The sequence below is a fragment of the Anopheles ziemanni genome, chromosome 2 (assembly GCF_943734765.1).
Source record: "Anopheles ziemanni chromosome 2, idAnoZiCoDA_A2_x.2, whole genome shotgun sequence".
NCBI classification, from domain to species: Eukaryota; Metazoa; Arthropoda; class Insecta; order Diptera; family Culicidae; genus Anopheles; species Anopheles ziemanni.
The window spans coordinates 45,569,280-45,586,235 of record NC_080705.1 but is presented as its reverse complement, the minus strand read 5'-3'; the positions used below and the strand labels follow the sequence as shown (position 1 = coordinate 45,586,235).

The 16,956-nt window shown below is 38.7% G+C and overlaps 4 protein-coding genes across 5 annotated transcripts; 3 read left to right on the top strand and 1 right to left on the bottom strand.

The window, feature by feature from the left end:
* The first annotated feature begins 989 nt into the window (after window positions 1-989).
* Window positions 990-1,316, top strand: LOC131281593 (mitochondrial import receptor subunit TOM7 homolog). The gene is made up of 2 exons (XM_058310936.1): window positions 990-1,131; window positions 1,213-1,316. The coding sequence occupies exons 1-2, from the start codon at window positions 1,032-1,034 to the stop codon at window positions 1,272-1,274; spliced, it is 162 nt and encodes a 53-aa protein (XP_058166919.1). The 5' UTR covers window positions 990-1,031; the 3' UTR covers window positions 1,275-1,316.
* Window positions 1,317-1,796: 480 nt separating this feature from the next.
* On the top strand, window positions 1,797-4,445 carry LOC131284690 (methylcrotonoyl-CoA carboxylase subunit alpha, mitochondrial). Its single transcript, XM_058313557.1, has 4 exons — window positions 1,797-1,913; window positions 2,122-2,308; window positions 2,391-3,983; window positions 4,041-4,445. Exons 1-4 carry the CDS (start codon window positions 1,882-1,884, stop codon window positions 4,323-4,325), a joined length of 2,097 nt encoding a protein of 698 aa, XP_058169540.1. The 5' UTR covers window positions 1,797-1,881; the 3' UTR covers window positions 4,326-4,445.
* Window positions 4,446-7,341: 2,896 nt separating this feature from the next.
* LOC131290076 (beta-ureidopropionase) lies at window positions 7,342-9,933 on the top strand. 2 transcript variants are annotated; one of them, XM_058319470.1, is made up of 4 exons: window positions 7,342-7,691; window positions 8,699-8,941; window positions 9,003-9,415; window positions 9,478-9,933. In XM_058319470.1, exons 1-4 carry the CDS (start codon window positions 7,676-7,678, stop codon window positions 9,856-9,858), a joined length of 1,053 nt encoding a protein of 350 aa, XP_058175453.1. In that variant the 5' UTR covers window positions 7,342-7,675; the 3' UTR covers window positions 9,859-9,933. The 2 variants fall into 2 exon arrangements, with proteins under 2 accessions (XP_058175453.1, XP_058175446.1); XM_058319463.1 differs by having other exon boundaries at window positions 8,679-8,941.
* Window positions 9,934-10,989: 1,056 nt separating this feature from the next.
* Window positions 10,990-16,574, bottom strand: LOC131294303 (MAGUK p55 subfamily member 7). Its single transcript, XM_058322350.1, has 11 exons — window positions 16,415-16,574; window positions 15,963-16,144; window positions 15,778-15,873; window positions 15,400-15,531; window positions 13,604-13,636; window positions 12,749-12,916; window positions 12,408-12,590; window positions 12,205-12,340; window positions 11,707-11,985; window positions 11,277-11,620; window positions 10,990-11,207 (listed from the first exon to the last, which is right to left on the bottom strand). The coding sequence occupies exons 1-11, from the start codon at window positions 16,455-16,457 to the stop codon at window positions 11,031-11,033; spliced, it is 1,773 nt and encodes a 590-aa protein (XP_058178333.1). The 5' UTR covers window positions 16,458-16,574; the 3' UTR covers window positions 10,990-11,030.
* Window positions 16,575-16,956: the final 382 nt, after the last annotated feature.

The following is a 16,956-nucleotide window of genomic DNA, read 5'->3' as shown; positions in this document are numbered from 1 at the left end:
GCTTATGGAAACTATAAGTACGTATTAATTGTTTAAAACGATTTGTTTGTTAATCTATACTTCTTCAAATCATGTGTCTTATTGTTTATTCATTCTTTTCCGCAGTGCTAATTAGAAATAACAACAAAAGGACCAGCCCCGGATCTAAGCAGGAGGAGCTGGATGGGTGAGATATTTCCTTCCAACGCATACCCGAAGACTGATCCCGTACGAAGTTAAACTCTTCGAAGCATCTTGATATGGTTGCAGATAAAAAATGGGACCCAAAAACACTAAAATTATTTACAGGCAAAAACTTGTAATAAAATCATCGTGGTAAAAATAAACTCCTGTATTTATTTTTATGAGTTGTATAAACCTTGAAAATAAAATAAATAAAAGGGAAAGGCCTTTTGTAGAGCTCCTTGCGAAACCTTCGTGTAGGTCTTCTTAACAGAAGCCCTAACAGTACACCTTGCAATTGTTCTAACACCGCGTCCACACGGCATAGTAGCGTAGCGATTTTGACACTCCGTCGTAGTGTAAATGCTGGTCGAGAGGCTTTAGCCACGGCCATAAAAAATAGTTGACACTACGACGGAGTGTCAAAATCGCTACGCTACGATGCCGTGTGGACGCGGTCTAAGCGGTGCACTTTTAATGATTTCGTGCCGCCGGGGTAGCTCGTCAATTCGTTCGGCAATGTTGCTTGGCACACACATACAGTCAACGAAATCATGTACGAATACGGTAAACGTCAACATTGCCGAAAAACATTGCTGTCGTCTGGATGAACCTAAAGTCACCTTCTATATTTATACACCTTGGGATGAACCTACCTGGATAGTAATCACTTTGGTTGGGAAGAGCCCTTTAGAATCTGTCAGATGGGATTCGAATCTTTGGAATCCGTCAAATGGGATTCGAATCTTTGGAATCCGTGTAGGGATCGAATCTTCGAATCTTCCGAATCCCGATTTTGCCAACACTATTCTGCTCAGTGAGCTTCGCTTCTCGTGTTTCTACAAACCGTCAAGAATTTTTTCCGTGCAATGGCGCTTTCTTCGGATGTAAAAGAACGACTTGGTGTCGTGTTTGAAGTGGTTAAAACGTCCTTCCATTGGGGTTTTATCCCAACGCTGTTATATCTAGGTAAGTTCGCTTTTGCACATAAACTATAATGTGGATTGAATTGGAGTGGTATCGATCTGATTATTTTTATGCTTGTTCCAGGATTCAGAAAAGGATCCGAACCAGGAATGCCGCCACTGTCGATAGCAAACTTATTGTGGTAGAATGCCTGGGCACGCAATATAAATAGGACCGATTGTAGTTACTTGAAAATAAATTAAGTTAACCCTGTTCGGAGGATAAAATGCGTTTTGGATTGACAGGTTATATATATGCTATTGACAGAACAGGAAAGGGCCATTACGGCTTTATATGACTATTTCTTGAGATACGGTATAAGGTGGAGAATTATATCCCCACTTTATGTTAAGTATCTGTAGATCAAAAAGAATATTTCTTAGGTGGGTTCTTTACACACATTTATAAAATGTGTGAAATAAGTTCAAACACATGGTGTCATGCATTTTGAAGGAGTTTGTTTGCTTAATACATAGTATATTAGTAGTATACTTCTTGGCATCACCCTAACCCTATTAATTTGTTAATTTATCACTACATATATCCATATTTTGTTGATAGATTTTCCAAATAGGATAGTTCAAAGAACCAATCAAAATAGAATGGAACTGACAGTTCCCAGGAGCAACATTAAAATGAACCCATATGTTTTGAACACATCAACCAGTGTTCCATGTGGCTTAAATGTGGCTTGTTGCGCATCTGTAAACATTGAGACCTTTAAATCCACCTTGCCATAGAAAGATTCACAAAATGTTCCTCAAATTAAGAGCCGCGGCGAGTTGGTGAGTATTTTCATGTAATTATTGCTCATTTTTGGCTAGTGTTGTTTAGTTCTTTGATCTACGCTAATCGATTGTCCAGCACGGTTATGTAATATTTTCCGTTCCGTAAGTAAAGTTCTCCAGGATCGGAATTTGTTATGTAATGTGAGATCGGGCATTTACAAAAAGTGTATTAATAATGGTATTAACAATGAACGTTGCTTTCTAGTTATCGCTATTTCTCGAATGCTTGCCCAAGCAACCTCAAAATTGTGCCTCAACGTCCAATAAATAAACTGCTAATTGCCAATCGAGGAGAGATAGCATGCCGAGTGATGCGTACGGCGAATCGGCTCGGTATAAGGACCGTTGCCGTATTTTCAGATGCTGATGCGAACTCTCTTCACGTAAAAATGGTAAAATACAATACCTATATTGGAATAATTGAAGAGTTTTATGCGTACATATAGAGAAACAGTTAATTATGTTTAATTGCAGGCTAACGAAGCGTACAACATTGGTCCAGCAGCATCGCAACAGTCCTATTTGCGGGGAGATTACATAGTAGAGGTTGCCAAGAAAGCTGACTGCCAGGCGATACATCCCGGGTATGGGTTCCTGTCAGAAAATGTGGAATTTGCTGAATTGTGCCAACAAGAAGATGTAATCTTCATTGGACCACCGGCAAGCGCAATTCGTGATATGGGCATTAAAAGCACCTCGAAGTATATTATGTCCGCTGCTGGGGTACCTATCATAAATGGTTACCACGGTGAAAATCAATCCGACGAGCATCTTATGGAGGAAGCACGAAAGATTGGATTCCCATTGATGATTAAAGCCGTACGTGGTGGTGGTGGCAAAGGTATGCGGATTGCTATGACAGAGGCTGATTTTATACCCATGCTACAATCCGCTCGAACGGAATCTGAAAAGGCATTCGGAGATACAGTAATGCTTTTGGAGCGATACGTACGATCACCACGCCATGTAGAAGTGCAGGTGTTTGCTGATCATCATGGCAATGCGGTGTATCTCTACGAACGGGACTGTTCTGTGCAACGGCGGCATCAGAAGATAATTGAAGAAGCACCGGCGCCGGGATTATCGGAAGAACTCCGTGTTCAACTTGGTGAAGCGGCCGTCCGTGCCGCAAAAGCTGTTAATTACATTGGGGCCGGTACTGTCGAGTTTATTCTTGACAAAGAAGATCTTTCATTTCACTTTATGGAAATGAATACTAGACTGCAAGTGGAACATCCAATCACCGAAATGATTACTGGGACGGACTTGGTGGAATGGCAAATAAAAGTGGCTTCTGGTGAACCGCTACCCATGACACAGGAACATATTCGTAAACAAGGGCACGCCTTCGAGGCACGCATTTATGCAGAAGATCCGAACGGAGGATTTTTACCAGGAGCGGGCCCATTGGATTACCTTTCGACGCCAGAACTGTCCGCTACGACTCGTGTTGAAACAGGTGTTAGACAGGGCGACGAAGTGTCCATTCATTATGACCCAATGATTGCCAAGCTGGTGGTATGGGGAAAAAACCGTGGCAGTAGTCTTCAGCTTTTAATCGAGCAACTAACGAACTTTCAAATAGCAGGTTTGCAAACAAATATTAATTTTCTAATCGATCTGGCAAAGCACAAACATTTTCAATCGGCTGATGTTCACACGGGATTCATCGATCAGCACATGGCTACACTTTTCCCAAAAAAGATTGTTCCACCCTCAAAGGTGGCACAAATGGCATTGGCTTACATATTGAATGATCGAGTGCAATCCTCTGGCGGCTTGGGGTCAAACCCCCTTCCATCGTTCGCTACGGAATACAATTTTCGGCCCAATTATACCTTGGCCCGTTCAATAACAATAAAAGTTGGTCAAGAAACGTATACGGTGGAAGTCAAGACTCTAGGTGGTGCCTATTCCGTCCGCATAAATGGTGGCGATTGGATAAAAATAAGTTCAGTCCGGCGAAAGCCACATTCCAATCGTTTTTTGTTAGAAACCAACATCGAGGGACATGTATCATGCTACAACGCAGTTATCATTGACGAAAATGTGACCCTTTTCGATGAGGTAAAATGTCCCATACAAAGCAAGATCATTCGATTAATATTTTTCTCTTTTTTCTAGCACGGCCTGATTGAAGGAGAAATAGCTCAACCACGCTTTCTTGCAACTGAGAGCTCCATGGGCAATTTGGATGTTTCGAGCGTTACATCACCTATGCCCGGTGTGCTAGACAAGGTTTTCGTCAAGCCAGGGGATACTGTAAAGACTGGTATGCCTGTTGCTGTGCTCATTGCCATGAAAATGGAGCATGTCCTAAAGGCTACCAAGGATGGTGTAGTGAAATCGATTCCTAACTCGGAAGGTAGTAATGTACGCAAAGGAGTAGTTTTGATATCCTTCGAATGAGAAAACAAGTTTTTTTTAATTCCACGGTAAATAACCAGCATTGCATTTGAAGTGGAGGAGATTGAAGAAAATTCGAGAAGTATATGACAGAAGTGCATTTATTTAGATCGTAAAATTTTATACTTTTGTAGCTGCTATGGTAACTTGAAAACGCTGTCGGTTTCAAAGATTCTTTTATGAACAGCAAGTTCTACTAATTTGCTACTCATGTTAGTAATATAAAACAAACTGTGAAAGAGCACATTCCATTTAAAATGGATAAATTTATAAAAAACAAATAAATCGCCCAGATGCCTTGCCATACGGTAGCCATCTTTACGTTAATCTTCCGCGCACATTCATATATGACTGTTAATGCCATGGCCATGAAATGGCTTGAAATGAAATATTCATGTTTTTCAAAAGTGATGTTTTCCTTTTGTATGGGACAGCGTCGATAACCGCGTGACTACATTAGGCGTACCATACCAAAAAACTGGTGCGGCCCAGGTGGTAAAAACCGTTTTTTTCTCTCTTTCTAGCGCACCATCGGCTCTGGTACGCTGTCACTCGACCGTACCAAGTTTTTGGTATGGTACGCCTAATGTGGTCACGCGGTAAAACTAACAGGAACCGTTGACAAATCACGATAAGGCCCTTCCAGACGATGGCAATCTTTTCGTCAATCTTTCGCACACATTCAAACACGGTTATCAGCCATGTGCAAAAATGGCGGATTCTGTCCATACCAAGATGATTAAATACTGAATAGGTGACTTTTAGGAGGTATTTTTTTAGAAAATGGCGACCGTGGCTTTTGACAGCATGGTGATAAACAGCATAGAATACACGATACATTTCGTCGAAAAATCGGTAACCCACTTCGGCCGACGGCTTCTTAAACATTTTCCATGCGAACAAAACGAAAGCAATTGAAGAATCGGTTTGTTTGGTTCTCAAGCGTTGTTGTTTGTTTATCTTCTAAGGACGATTCCCGCCAAATTTGAGTATCAGCATACTGACAAAAACTATTTTTCGAGTTTTTGCAGTGTAGACGTCAAAATGCTCTACATTCCGCTACCTTATATAGTGTGTATTTATCTTGATCCATACGATGGCAATAAATGTTCATCAATCACAACCAGCAAAATCTGTCAAATGTTAGTGACAGTCCGCAATCGGGTCTAACGGAAGCCCAAAAGACCGCCGAACCAAACCGGTGTGCGCACGCACACATATACACATCAGCTTCACACACACATGAGCAGCAGAGACAGCCAATGTTTTTTTATTTACTTTCAATTTATGTCAACAATAAATTCATTCAATTTCAATACACATATGCTTTTATTTCAATTAACTAATTTCCAACAATGTTCAAGGTTTCTAAACATTTTTCATGGCATAAGGTTATCTTGGTAAAATATATATCAATAGATAATAACAACAAATGGTAACTAGTTAACATCACAAACGTGAATTTAATTAGTAGCATCATAGAAAAACTGAACCAACACTTGCCCAAATGAGACTGAGGCAGCGCTCTTTGAACAGCCCAACAAACCAGACAAACACGACACTGTTCGAAGGGTGCTCTACCAATTGTCGTGAAGAACTGTCACTCATCCCAGCAGCAAGATAGCAGAATAAACAAGGTAGGGGAAGGTGGGGCAAGACGTCCCTGTGGGACAAGATGCCCCGGCCTGTTTTACGCTGAATTAAGCCATTTAAAAATAATTTAAGTAATAAAATATGTTCATCAACGTATTTACTACAGCCTATGTAAATTTCACTGCACGAAATAGCCATTTCAAAAAGAAAACGAGAAAAAACCAAATTTGCTCTAAATGATCTAATATTTTGTCACTTTTATGTAAGGTATGGCATGCTTTGATATTATATTTTTTAAACACCGAGGCCTTCTTTTACTACCTGATAATGGTATTTAACGAATACCGAAGAGAAACTGTTTTAAAATTCTCAAAATTTTGAATAAATTACATAAAACGGACGGTCCTCAGAGTGGGGCAAGATGCAACAGCCGAGGTAGGGTAAGACGCCCTAGCATGTAAAATAGCCAAATGTTAACAATGGGGTAGGACGCACCATTAAAACAAGAGCAAGTCACATGGTGCCTCCATTATCCACGCATTGTTGATTTAAATAAGTCTTATATTTAACATGTCATGTGAGTTTCATAGAAACGAATAGTTTTTAGTTCTTCATATGAAATTTGTGTTAATTTTTTATGATGTTCACCTGTGTTTTCAAACCACAGATCATCTGGATTACAAAACGTCAAATTTTGACTCTGTCAGAAGTGCTACCTAGGTTAATGTAATTGTAAGGCAGCGTCCACACGGCATCGTAGCGTAGCGATTTTGACACTCCGTCGTAGTGTAAGACCCACGCTACACGAGCCGCAAACTCAAAAACTTTGCGGCGCAAAGAGGGGAACAGCCGAAAAGTTTACGTCAGAAACTTTTCAGCTCCGTGAGCTGAAAACTGCACCCGCAAAGTTTTTGGCAGCTAACCGCAAACTCAAATGCGCCAGAAGAAGAAGACGAAGAAGAAATAAATGTAAACAGTTTTCAGCTCACGGAGCTGAAAAGGTTTTGACGTAATCTTTTCGTCTTTTCCCCTCTTTGCGTCGCAAACTGTTTGAGTTTGCGGTTCGTGTAGCGGGGTGGTATGACATAAGATGACATCGTCATAATATTGATCTATACTAATGCGCCGATCTACGATGTAGATGTGTACTCGAGGGAGTACTGCAATAGGAGCAAAGTGGTATCATTTTCTTTTTTCTTATCTTCGCTGCTGCTGCATGATTGCGAGCGCCATATAAATTGAGCAATCAACCCGACCCGCTTCAGTCCTCTGTGAGAAAGAGGTGAAAGAAGCCTCCCGGCTCAAAACCTCTATAAACTATTAAATCATCATCCTCTGTGAGATTTTTAGAGGTGAAAAAAGCCACCCGGCTCAAAACCTCTATAAACCATACATACTACTACTACTCCTCTGTGAGATAGGGCGAAAGCGGAGCGGATTTGTGTCGTGCAGAGAATTGTGAATAATTGTTTGTTTATACTAAAGGTAGTAAAACCGCATCTGCTGAATGTAACGCTGATGCATGTGTTGCATCGCACACGTCGTGTTTTCACATTTGTAATCTTTCATCGAGGTAGTCAATCTGGACCGTGTTGTATAGAAGAAATCAAATTTTGAACAGACACACAGTTTGCAAAAGAACTTTAAGCGAAGTTACATCGTCAGTAGTAACATGGCGGACGGTAATTTCAAAAGTTTAGACGATACACTGAATAAGTACATTCCACCGGAGGAGCTGCGAGAAGTCAAGAGGGTTCTCTATGGAAGATCGGATGAGTAAGTATACCTAATGAAAGGAACTATTTACCATAGAGAAGAAAAATCAAAGCTGTCCCGAAATGTAAAGCGCTTTTTTCACCGTTGAAGTTTAAAAATAGACATTTACAATTTTAATGAGCTGGTGGTATTTTTATGCCACCAAACGCTGCCACATTTGTAGCGCACATATCGAATATCGGATCTGCATTCTTCAAAACGCGCACGTCGAAGCAATAACAAAACTAGAACGTTTTGAATTCAGATCTCAGCCAATATATTGTAGAAGAAGTACACGTCTCTCAGTGTTTTCATGATTGTTGCAGTACAACGATAAGATATGTAAATAACAATACAGGACACTTGTAATTGCACAAGGCTGGAAGTGATAAGAAACAATTAACTCGAATATTCGCCAGGTAGATTTCGATAGAAGAATGTTGATTCAAGATAGGCGCGATTTTTGGAACTTGGATTTTACTAAGCTTCATAAGTAACATCGCTCTGCCTTGTAGAAGCCATTTTTGTTATTTTGTTTATTTTTCTGAGTCTCTGTCCAATTTACTTTAATTTAAAATAATTTGTTTTTATACGTACCTATTATAACCAGCGAAAATGAAAGTCCATTTAGTAGTCATTACTCTTCCATAAATCCAGCTGTAACTTTAAAGTTCATTTCAACAGTTTTGCAAACAGATTCCAAAAATTAACCAGTAATTGGTACTTGTATTGTACTTCTTTTGTTGGTCAACATTTGTGCAAACATTAATTTAAACTTAATGCGGCAATGTTTTTATTTGAATTTTCTATATTACCACTGTTTTAATTGGGACTTCATCGACTTCTTATGTGAGACAAGTAAGGAATACTAATAAACATTTATCATGAGCACAGTAAGGATATGTAACTAACATTTATCATGAGATATTACTCAAACAAGTGTACTGATTTGCAGATTAGAAGATTAAAAGGATGTGTGATGTGTGTAGTAATCAACATTTGTTTTAGTAACCAGCTGAAATTTTCAGAAGAAACCATTACTCTGGCCAAGGATGTTGATGTAGAATTGAAGGGATACTATTTTACGGCTCGGAAGGAAGATCTTCGTCGACCTAGATTCGTTCGTGTAGCTGCTATACAGAATACAGTGGATATTCCAACAACGGCACCGATTCATGTCCAACGGGATGCACTTCACGAGAAGATTGCAAACATTTTACGAGTTGCGGTCACTGCTGGAGTGAACGTTGTTTGTCTACAAGAAGCATGGAGTAATAATATGATGTAATATTTGCCCATTATTGTTTTTGAAGCTCTATTCACCTATTTCAGCGATGCCGTTTGCTTTTTGTACCCGAGAAAAATTTCCTTGGTGCGAGTTTGCCGAAGATGTCGAAAATGGACCAACGACAAAAATGCTGAAGGAATTGGCAAAGCAATATAATATGGTTATTGTTTCCCCTATTCTAGAACGTGATGCCAACCATCAAGACACAATTTGGAATACTGCAGTAGTGATCTCGAACAATGGCACCGTAATCGGAAAACATCGTAAAAACCATATTCCGCGTGTTGGTGACTTTAACGAATCGACTTACTATTTTGAGGGTGACACAGGACATCCGGTGTTCGAGACTCAGTTTGGTCGTATCGCAATCAATATTTGTTATGGGCGACACCATCCACAAAATTGGATGATGTTCGGAATAAACGGTGCGGAGATTGTGTTTAATCCATCGGCAACTGTAAGTTGAAAACATGGTTAAAATTGATCTATCACTGGTCACTTTTGAATGTCTCCTTTCAGGTGGGGGGTCTCAGTGAACCATTATGGGGTATTGAGGCCCGTAATGCGGCCATAGCTAACAGCTACTTTACGGTGGCGATAAACCGTGTCGGAACAGAGGTATTCCCCAACGAATTTACCTCCGGTAACGGCATGCCGGCTCACAAGGACTTCGGTCCCTTCTATGGTTCGTCGTACGTGGCGGCTCCGGATGGATCACGCACTCCAGGGTTATCCAGAGAGAAGGACGGACTACTCGTGGCAGAGATGGATTTAAACCTTTGTCGTCAAATCAAAGATTTCTGGGGATTTCAGATGACTCAACGTTTGCCACTGTATGCCGAAAGTTTAGCGAAAGCAATTAAGCCAGACTATAAACCACAAACTATCAAAGAAAATTAACAATTTCTAAACTTACGTAAAACTAAACATGGTTTTCAAATCTTCGCTTTTGAAATCTTAGTTATAAGGACAATGTATATATGTATAGTCAATATATGGGGAATTGAAAAGGTGCATAACATCGGTACACATTAAAATTTGGATCGTCCGGTGTCATGCGCTGGATACGAAAATATATAAAAGAAGCTAAAACGGGGGGAGCTCAGATACAGACACAGTCAAATGAAAAGATTCTTAACGTCAGGTAGATGAGTGGAATACAATGATAAGTATGAAAAGTGTCCGGCGTTTACAATTTTTCACTTTTTTCCGAGCATCTGATATTCTGGACCAAGAATTTTTAAATTATGTTCAAACATTTTTAAATAGTTCTTATCTAACCTTCTTCTCAATGGACAACAGTGAATTCAGATATTATTGGATACTAGCTTGACGCCTCGGCGATATTCGGTGTAGAAGTGGTGGAGAAAAGAGTCGAGAAAACAGATATTTTAACTTAATAGTTAACGGCATATTTAAAATGGTTGATATTTTATCGACTTCTCGCTGTTGTATACATGTTTTTTAGCCATCTTTTCATTTTTTTCCAAGGATGGACAGTTACCATCGTTTAGGTCCTTTGAATCATGATAGCCTCAATTAACTATTTATCAACGTAGTCCAGCCAGTCCCGTAGTCTACATACCCAAAATTGAAGTCATGTTGTCTTCCATATTGTCCCCCGCCCTATGAGATATCGCATGAATAGCGCTAGGTTTTTTTTTTGTATGGAGGTCAGGCGAAATCGCGCTGTACGTCGTGTAGGAAAGACTAACGCCAGGTGAGAAAAAATGGTTTTATTCAATTCACTGCACATTTTAATAATTTTGAAGCAAACTGCTAGAAAACAAAATACGTCGACATTGGATTAATGGGTAACATTTATTTAATAAAAAAACAAACAATTCCAAATTTATTAGTTTACAATGCTCAACCATCTTTCCTTCGTAAAATAAACAGTTCGTCAGATCGGCAAACGTTATTTAAACCATACAATTCGCCAAGCCGAATATCGATTTTTAGCCGTGTGTACCTATCAAAACCTTTCCTAAAAGTGACAACCGATCGCTACAGTTCAAATGTAACATTCTTGAATAATTATTACATTTGGGTTCGCTTTCAGCAGACCGTTTCTACTGCACCCAGCTGGCCGGCGCCCAGAGGGGTTCAGATTCACTCTTGTTTGCAAGGCTGACCAACTTTTCGAATGCTTCCGTCAGATCTTCGTTTACTATTTCATCGTCACAGAAATGGCCGTAAAGGAGGTTTATTCGTTCATCAGATTTGACCATTTCCAAAAATTCTTCATCCTGAAATCATTAAAAATAACATAAAATAATTACTACTATATTGTTATTTAAAGTGTCACTCTACCATACCGTGAATCCTCTTGAGTTAGTTTCGTCAAATGTTGAGCGCGCCCGGGCTTTCGTGCGAGATTGTTTAAGTTCATCAAATGTTGGCGTCCTTATATGTATAATGTACGGCTTCAGTTGTGCGGTCCGCAGTGACTTCAGTGCCTGATAGTGCGGTCCAATAACACAAACGCATCCTGCATTGATGATGCTCTTGACACTTTCTGCAGCAGTTCCGTACAGATGTCCTTTGTATTCGCCGTGTTCGATGAATTTCCCAGTGGCAATGTCTGCTTCCATCTTTGTGCGTGTTACAAACAGATACTCTCGCCCAGCTACTTCACCAGGACGTATTGGACGGGTGGTATCTGTGGAAGATAAAGATTAATTGACGTCCAAAAATGTAATGTAAGTGGTGCACAAAACAAATACAAAAATATAAGTAGTTACTCACACGGCACAGGGCTTTTATATTTCTCGGGATCTCTTGCAACGAGTCGGCGTTTTAGTTCGTTTCTTCCCACGCCTGGAGCTCCGATAAGAACAATCGGTCTAAAAATACCGAGGCGGGGATACAGCTTCGCCACCTCTTCGTACGTGGCGATCATCTCCCGATCGAAGTCATCATTTTCCGCTATATCATACATAATCTTTTTAGTTTTCGGTCCACCACAGGTATTATTCGGATTAGGTGAACCAGGTGGAGTTGAGCAGATGGAGGCACATGAACCTTCTGTGTTTGGCACGGCGGTATGTGTTTTTTGTTATAGATGAATGAAGATGAAATATGAGGTTGTACAATATCAAGATGATTGGGAATCAGGCATTCCGTTGTATGTTAGACATGTTTCAAGATGAATGTTTTTTGGAAGAAATTATGTTATTGTTAGAGATTTGTATTATGATTTATTCTACTGCAAATAAATATCAAAACTGTGATATAAATACCCACTTTTGGCATCTCCGGTTGATTCCTTCTGGGATCTTTCGTGCAGTATGCGACGCTCTTGTAACGCACGGCTTGGTATCAATCCGGCTCGCGTTGTCTTATCTCCTTCTTTTCGAGCTTGCCACCAGTACGAATCGTCCTGCATATATGCATTTCTATCAGTATCTCTATACTTTACATACCCAGCGACAATCCACTGCATTCACCTGCGAAACAATGTGCAGAATATCGCCTCGCTGAAATCCTAGGCCAGCTTCTTTGCAAGGGATGTAGGGATCGTTTTCTGGCTCGTAGTTGAAGTATGCCTTCACGCGAACTTTACTTTCACGTTGATCTAATTTTCCATCAGATGGAACCAACTTAAAGGTAATTGTACCTTCTGAATTTTGCTTCACAGTGAAAGTGAAAATTAAATTAAAAAAAATTAAATTAAATAAGTTCAATAAGGTAATCATCATAGGTTTTCTTGAACTCTTCCAAGTGCTCTTCGATAATGTTTGCAATGATGCTAAGAATTCAACAAAACCTGGAATATTCTCATACCTACCAAAATAGATAAGACGTCACTAGGTGTTTTACCCTCCACGTTTATGTTGTTCACCTCGATAACCTCGTCTCCAACGTGAATCAACCCGGAACGATCTGCTGCACCACCGTGCATGATACGAGCGATAATGATTTTACCAGTATCCTCGTCTGTTTTAATTGTGGCACCCTGCAAAAAAATAAACCAGAATTGGAAATTTTATTACCTTACTTGGTTTTAATTTTTCGAACATATTTGGAGAATAGATTATCTTGACCAAAAGAATTGCGCTGTAACACTTTGACTGCCAAGTGTTTTTAGAATTTTTTTTAGTATAATCATGTTGGTTAAAATTTATTAAACTGATGGATTTAGAAAACCAAACAAAGACTAAACTAACCAAAAAACGTACGTTTTTCGTAATTTCTATAACTTTTATGTTTTTGGCATGTTTTTTTTTTATTTCTGAGGCAAAAATTCACAGAACAGACGGCTGTCAAAAATTATCTGCAGGCAGGCAACGTGTTTAGCGCATTCTTGACAAATTTTAACCTTTATTTAATGTTTTAATTGAAAAATATTATATTTTATGAAATATGGCAAACAATCCATGAAACCATGAAAACCCTAGTGTATAGAATTTCCACTAAATAAAACATTCTTTTAACAGAATTATTACTAACATACATTTCTATGATCTACCTACACCGATAAATGAGTATAAGTGATCCTTAGATTGCTTGAAGAAAAAATAAAACCACTGCTACACAACATACATCTCTTTGGATTGTATTTTTTTCGAATTTAAAATTTAAAACATCCATTATTCGTAGTTTTTCAATACGGATTCTTTCAATACGGAGAGCAAATACTTACAACGATCGGTTCGGCACTTTGTGCTCCAGCACACTGAATGCAGCAGAAAAAAAAGGGTTTTCAATGATTCACGCAAATTAAATGGCTTTATTTCATGGTTTCAATCCTCTGTCGTATAATTAGAATTGCACGAAACGGTAAACTAAGAACATTTAAACGCAAAATACTATAGTGCTTGCGTGTATTTGAACGATTGTGGGAGGTAAATCGTAGGGTTATGGTGTAACCCAGAGATAGCAAAATAAAATAGAGAATGTTTAAATGAGTAATTCAAACTATTATAAAACTAAACAAATAACCTGACACTAGCAATTTATTGTAAACGTTAATAAAATGTTCATTATATTGGCAAAATATGAAAGTTATTCAATTAACACTCGTTCAGATCGAAATAAATTATTGTGTGATTTTATAAATTATATGTAAGCAGGTGAAATTAAAAGAAACCTAATTACAAAAGGTTACTTGCACGACATTAATGGCGAATTTGATTGGAATGGCCAATTATTTGTTTTTAATGCTAGACTATCGTAACACGCTTTCCAGACTGCACCGTCGCGTAACGCGACGTCGCCTGACAGGCGCTGAACTCCATGCAAAAAAAACCTAGCGCGATTCGCGCGACATCGCGCAAGGTTTTTTTATATCAGGCGACGTCGCTGTACCCCGAGTAACACGAGGTCCAGACTATAGCGCGACGTCCCGTTTCAAAGGTGGCCTAGTTTCGGCAGAACAATCGCGCAATCAAAGCGCGAATAAGATAGGACTCGGCTAAAATTGTATATGCAGTTCAGCCGCCTGCCAGGCGATGTCCCGTTTCGTGACGGGACGTCGCGCTGTAGTCTGGACCTCTTCTAAGTTTCGTTGAATCGACATGAGAAGATGTAGAAGATCCAAAGGGAACAGTTGCAGTTTGTGTTTCTCATTACAATATCATATTTTTATAACATAAACAACATTGCGGAAAGGCTGATTAAAAATAATAAGTCTTCAAAATGGAAATCTGAGCATATCTGGCGTTGGGACAATTATGCGAGTGCACTCGTCAGCAAATCATGGAATAAAAGGCACAAGTTTCCGTGGTGGGATACACCAGAATGATCATAAAAAAGGAAATGCAGCTATAACTGTTTCGAAACAGAAACAACGTCAGCGATATTGAACACGGAGTCGCACTTCTTGTTTATTTTCCACTCTTGATTTTTATTATGTAAATAAAAAGTAGAGTCTCAGGAAAGATTAACGTCAAGCATTGGCTTCCAAACGATACCTTCACCAACGCCATTTGGTCGTTTGAGCGAAGAAAATTATCAATGTTTGATCAGCTTGTGAAATAAGTGAAATGTATGAACAAATGAAATGTTTTAGACTTTATGGTTTCTAAAAGTGTGTGGATAGTTTGTTCTTAAAAGGTTGTGTTATGTTGGGTTAGTTAATCCTGAGTTAATAATAATCTTTTCTTCGATTTTTTTTTGTGTGGCACACAGCCCCTAGAGGGATAAGGCCTCTCTCCGAAGAGAGTTACTGTGACCGAAAGACTGTATAAATTATGGATCGGTGGTCAGCCGTTCGTAAAATACCGGAGGGTGCCAGACTCGTGATTCGATCCCACACCTGTGGCGTGGTGTTTCCGAGCCCTACCGCTGCTCCATGGGTACCCCCACAGGTAGTTTGGGCTATATTCAAATTTCGATAATATGCAAGATAACATGGATAAACAAGGGTAAATAAATCTAACAAACGAACTATTGTTTTTTGTACTCATCTGTAACATGTGTGCTACTGATATAACTTACCAATGGTTCATTGCTTTTCACCAATTGTACGATTTTTATAGTTTCTTCGTCTTCGTCCACCTCAATTGGAATATCCGGCAAGTGAGGATAAAAATCTTTTTGAGCGATTGAATCATGTGCAAAGAGAAGACTCTGTAAAAGAGAACCATAATGTATCATTGAAAGGGAGAGTGTGTTATTGACTATTGTGAACAGCTTTCATGTCAATGTTTTTGAAAAACCTAGAATTATCACAATTGATTTTGTAATATTCGCAATGTAAATGATACTTTAATTTAGTTAAAAGATCATGCATGGATCATCTTTTATATACCGATCCATTAATTGACCATAGATAAAGTCAACAAATTGGATACATGGTTCTGAAGTAGGACTTACCTGTAAGTGTGGCGTCTGAAGTAAGTGGAAGATCTCTTTGCAAAGCGGAGAAACGTGGCATCTTGGTGCGAGCAGCTCTAAAATTTCCAAGAGAACCTTTGAGACACGCAAAATGATATAAATAAAGAATATTTTTTTAAATCACAATAAGTGCTGCACAAAATCGAACATATGATAAAAATTACCTGCATTGAGGCAGATAGAAGGGGGGCAAGGCGATCGTCCTTGTTGATTTTGGCCACCTTACTATGTACATTGACAAGTGCGTTCAGTTCTTTGGATTGTAGTAAGTTTTGTAGAAATCCAAGATCTTGTTCGTCAGTTAAACTTTCCGTTTCTTTTAAAGATGTTATTAATTTTGAAATAACTGCAAAAAGAAAACAAATGTTTTTCTTTACGTTGAATGATAGTTGCCTTTTGACCAGATTTTGAGCACTATTAGGTTAAATTAACCAAATAAACCAAAGTGACATAGATTTTTACAACAAACATGTTTAATGACAATGTAAATAAAGTACGAAATAGTAAAATTGTCACTCATAAGAGTTGGCGAGATAGGGTTAATTTGATTTTGTTAATCTATCAAACATTTTGAATTGATATCACACAAAAAATAAATTTTAAGGTTTAAACGTACCTGGATCACATTTTCTGTCGGACGCCATAACTTTTACCGACATATTTATAAACACAGCGTATTCGTTAGAATGATCGCGCAATTAACGGACTGAAATTACACAACTATTTACAATGTTGTCCTTTTACAGTTCAAATATAAGTTCCTCTATAAGTGATAGCTGTTTAAAAACTGGTAACTGATAAATGTTGTAATTTTTTCACAATACTTGAACAGCATTAACACTAAATCAATAGGACGAAACCATTTTTCGGTCGCAGCAGTTCCAAATCTACATAATCATGAATAAATAACAGTTATTTTATTGTTTCATAGACCTTCTGTGAGATACATATTGAAATATATAACTTTTACGTATCCACATATTTAACACGTTGACTGCCACTGACCCACATAGTGGGTGACTGACAATTCGGAACTTGCCACGAAGCTCATATAGTATTGACGTAATATAGAAGTAGGCTTTAGTATTTGTGTAAAATTATCTTAAGAGAATCTTAGTCTACTTGTTATTGCTTTGAAAAAAGTCTGAACATTTGTTG

Excerpts from the sequence above, each read along its gene's own strand:
- LOC131281593 (XM_058310936.1), top strand. The coding sequence starts at position 1,032 with ATGGCGCTTTCTTCGGATGTAAAAGAACGACTTGGTGTCGTGTTTGAA. Across the intron at positions 1,132-1,212 it reads CCCAACGCTGTTATATCTAG|GATTCAGAAAAGGATCCGAA; the intron begins GTAAGTTCGCTT and ends TGCTTGTTCCAG.
- LOC131284690 (XM_058313557.1), top strand. The coding sequence starts at position 1,882 with ATGTTCCTCAAATTAAGAGCCGCGGCGAGTTG. Across the intron at positions 1,914-2,121 it reads TTAAGAGCCGCGGCGAGTTG|TTATCGCTATTTCTCGAATG; the intron begins GTGAGTATTTTC and ends GTTGCTTTCTAG. Across the intron at positions 2,309-2,390 it reads ACTCTCTTCACGTAAAAATG|GCTAACGAAGCGTACAACAT; the intron begins GTAAAATACAAT and ends GTTTAATTGCAG.
- LOC131290076 (XM_058319463.1), top strand. The coding sequence starts at position 7,588 with ATGGCGGACGGTAATTTCAAAAGTTTAGACGATACACTGAATAAGTAC. Across the intron at positions 7,692-8,678 it reads CTCTATGGAAGATCGGATGA|TAACCAGCTGAAATTTTCAG; the intron begins GTAAGTATACCT and ends CATTTGTTTTAG. Across the intron at positions 8,942-9,002 it reads TTGTCTACAAGAAGCATGGA|CGATGCCGTTTGCTTTTTGT; the intron begins GTAATAATATGA and ends CACCTATTTCAG.
- LOC131294303 (XM_058322350.1), bottom strand. The coding sequence starts at position 16,457 with ATGTCGGTAAAAGTTATGGCGTCCGACAGAAAATGTGATCCAG. Across the intron at positions 16,145-16,414 it reads CGACAGAAAATGTGATCCAG|TTATTTCAAAATTAATAACA; the intron begins GTACGTTTAAAC and ends TTCTTTTTGCAG. Across the intron at positions 11,208-11,276 it reads CTAACTCAAGAGGATTCACG|GATGAAGAATTTTTGGAAAT; the intron begins GTATGGTAGAGT and ends TAATGATTTCAG.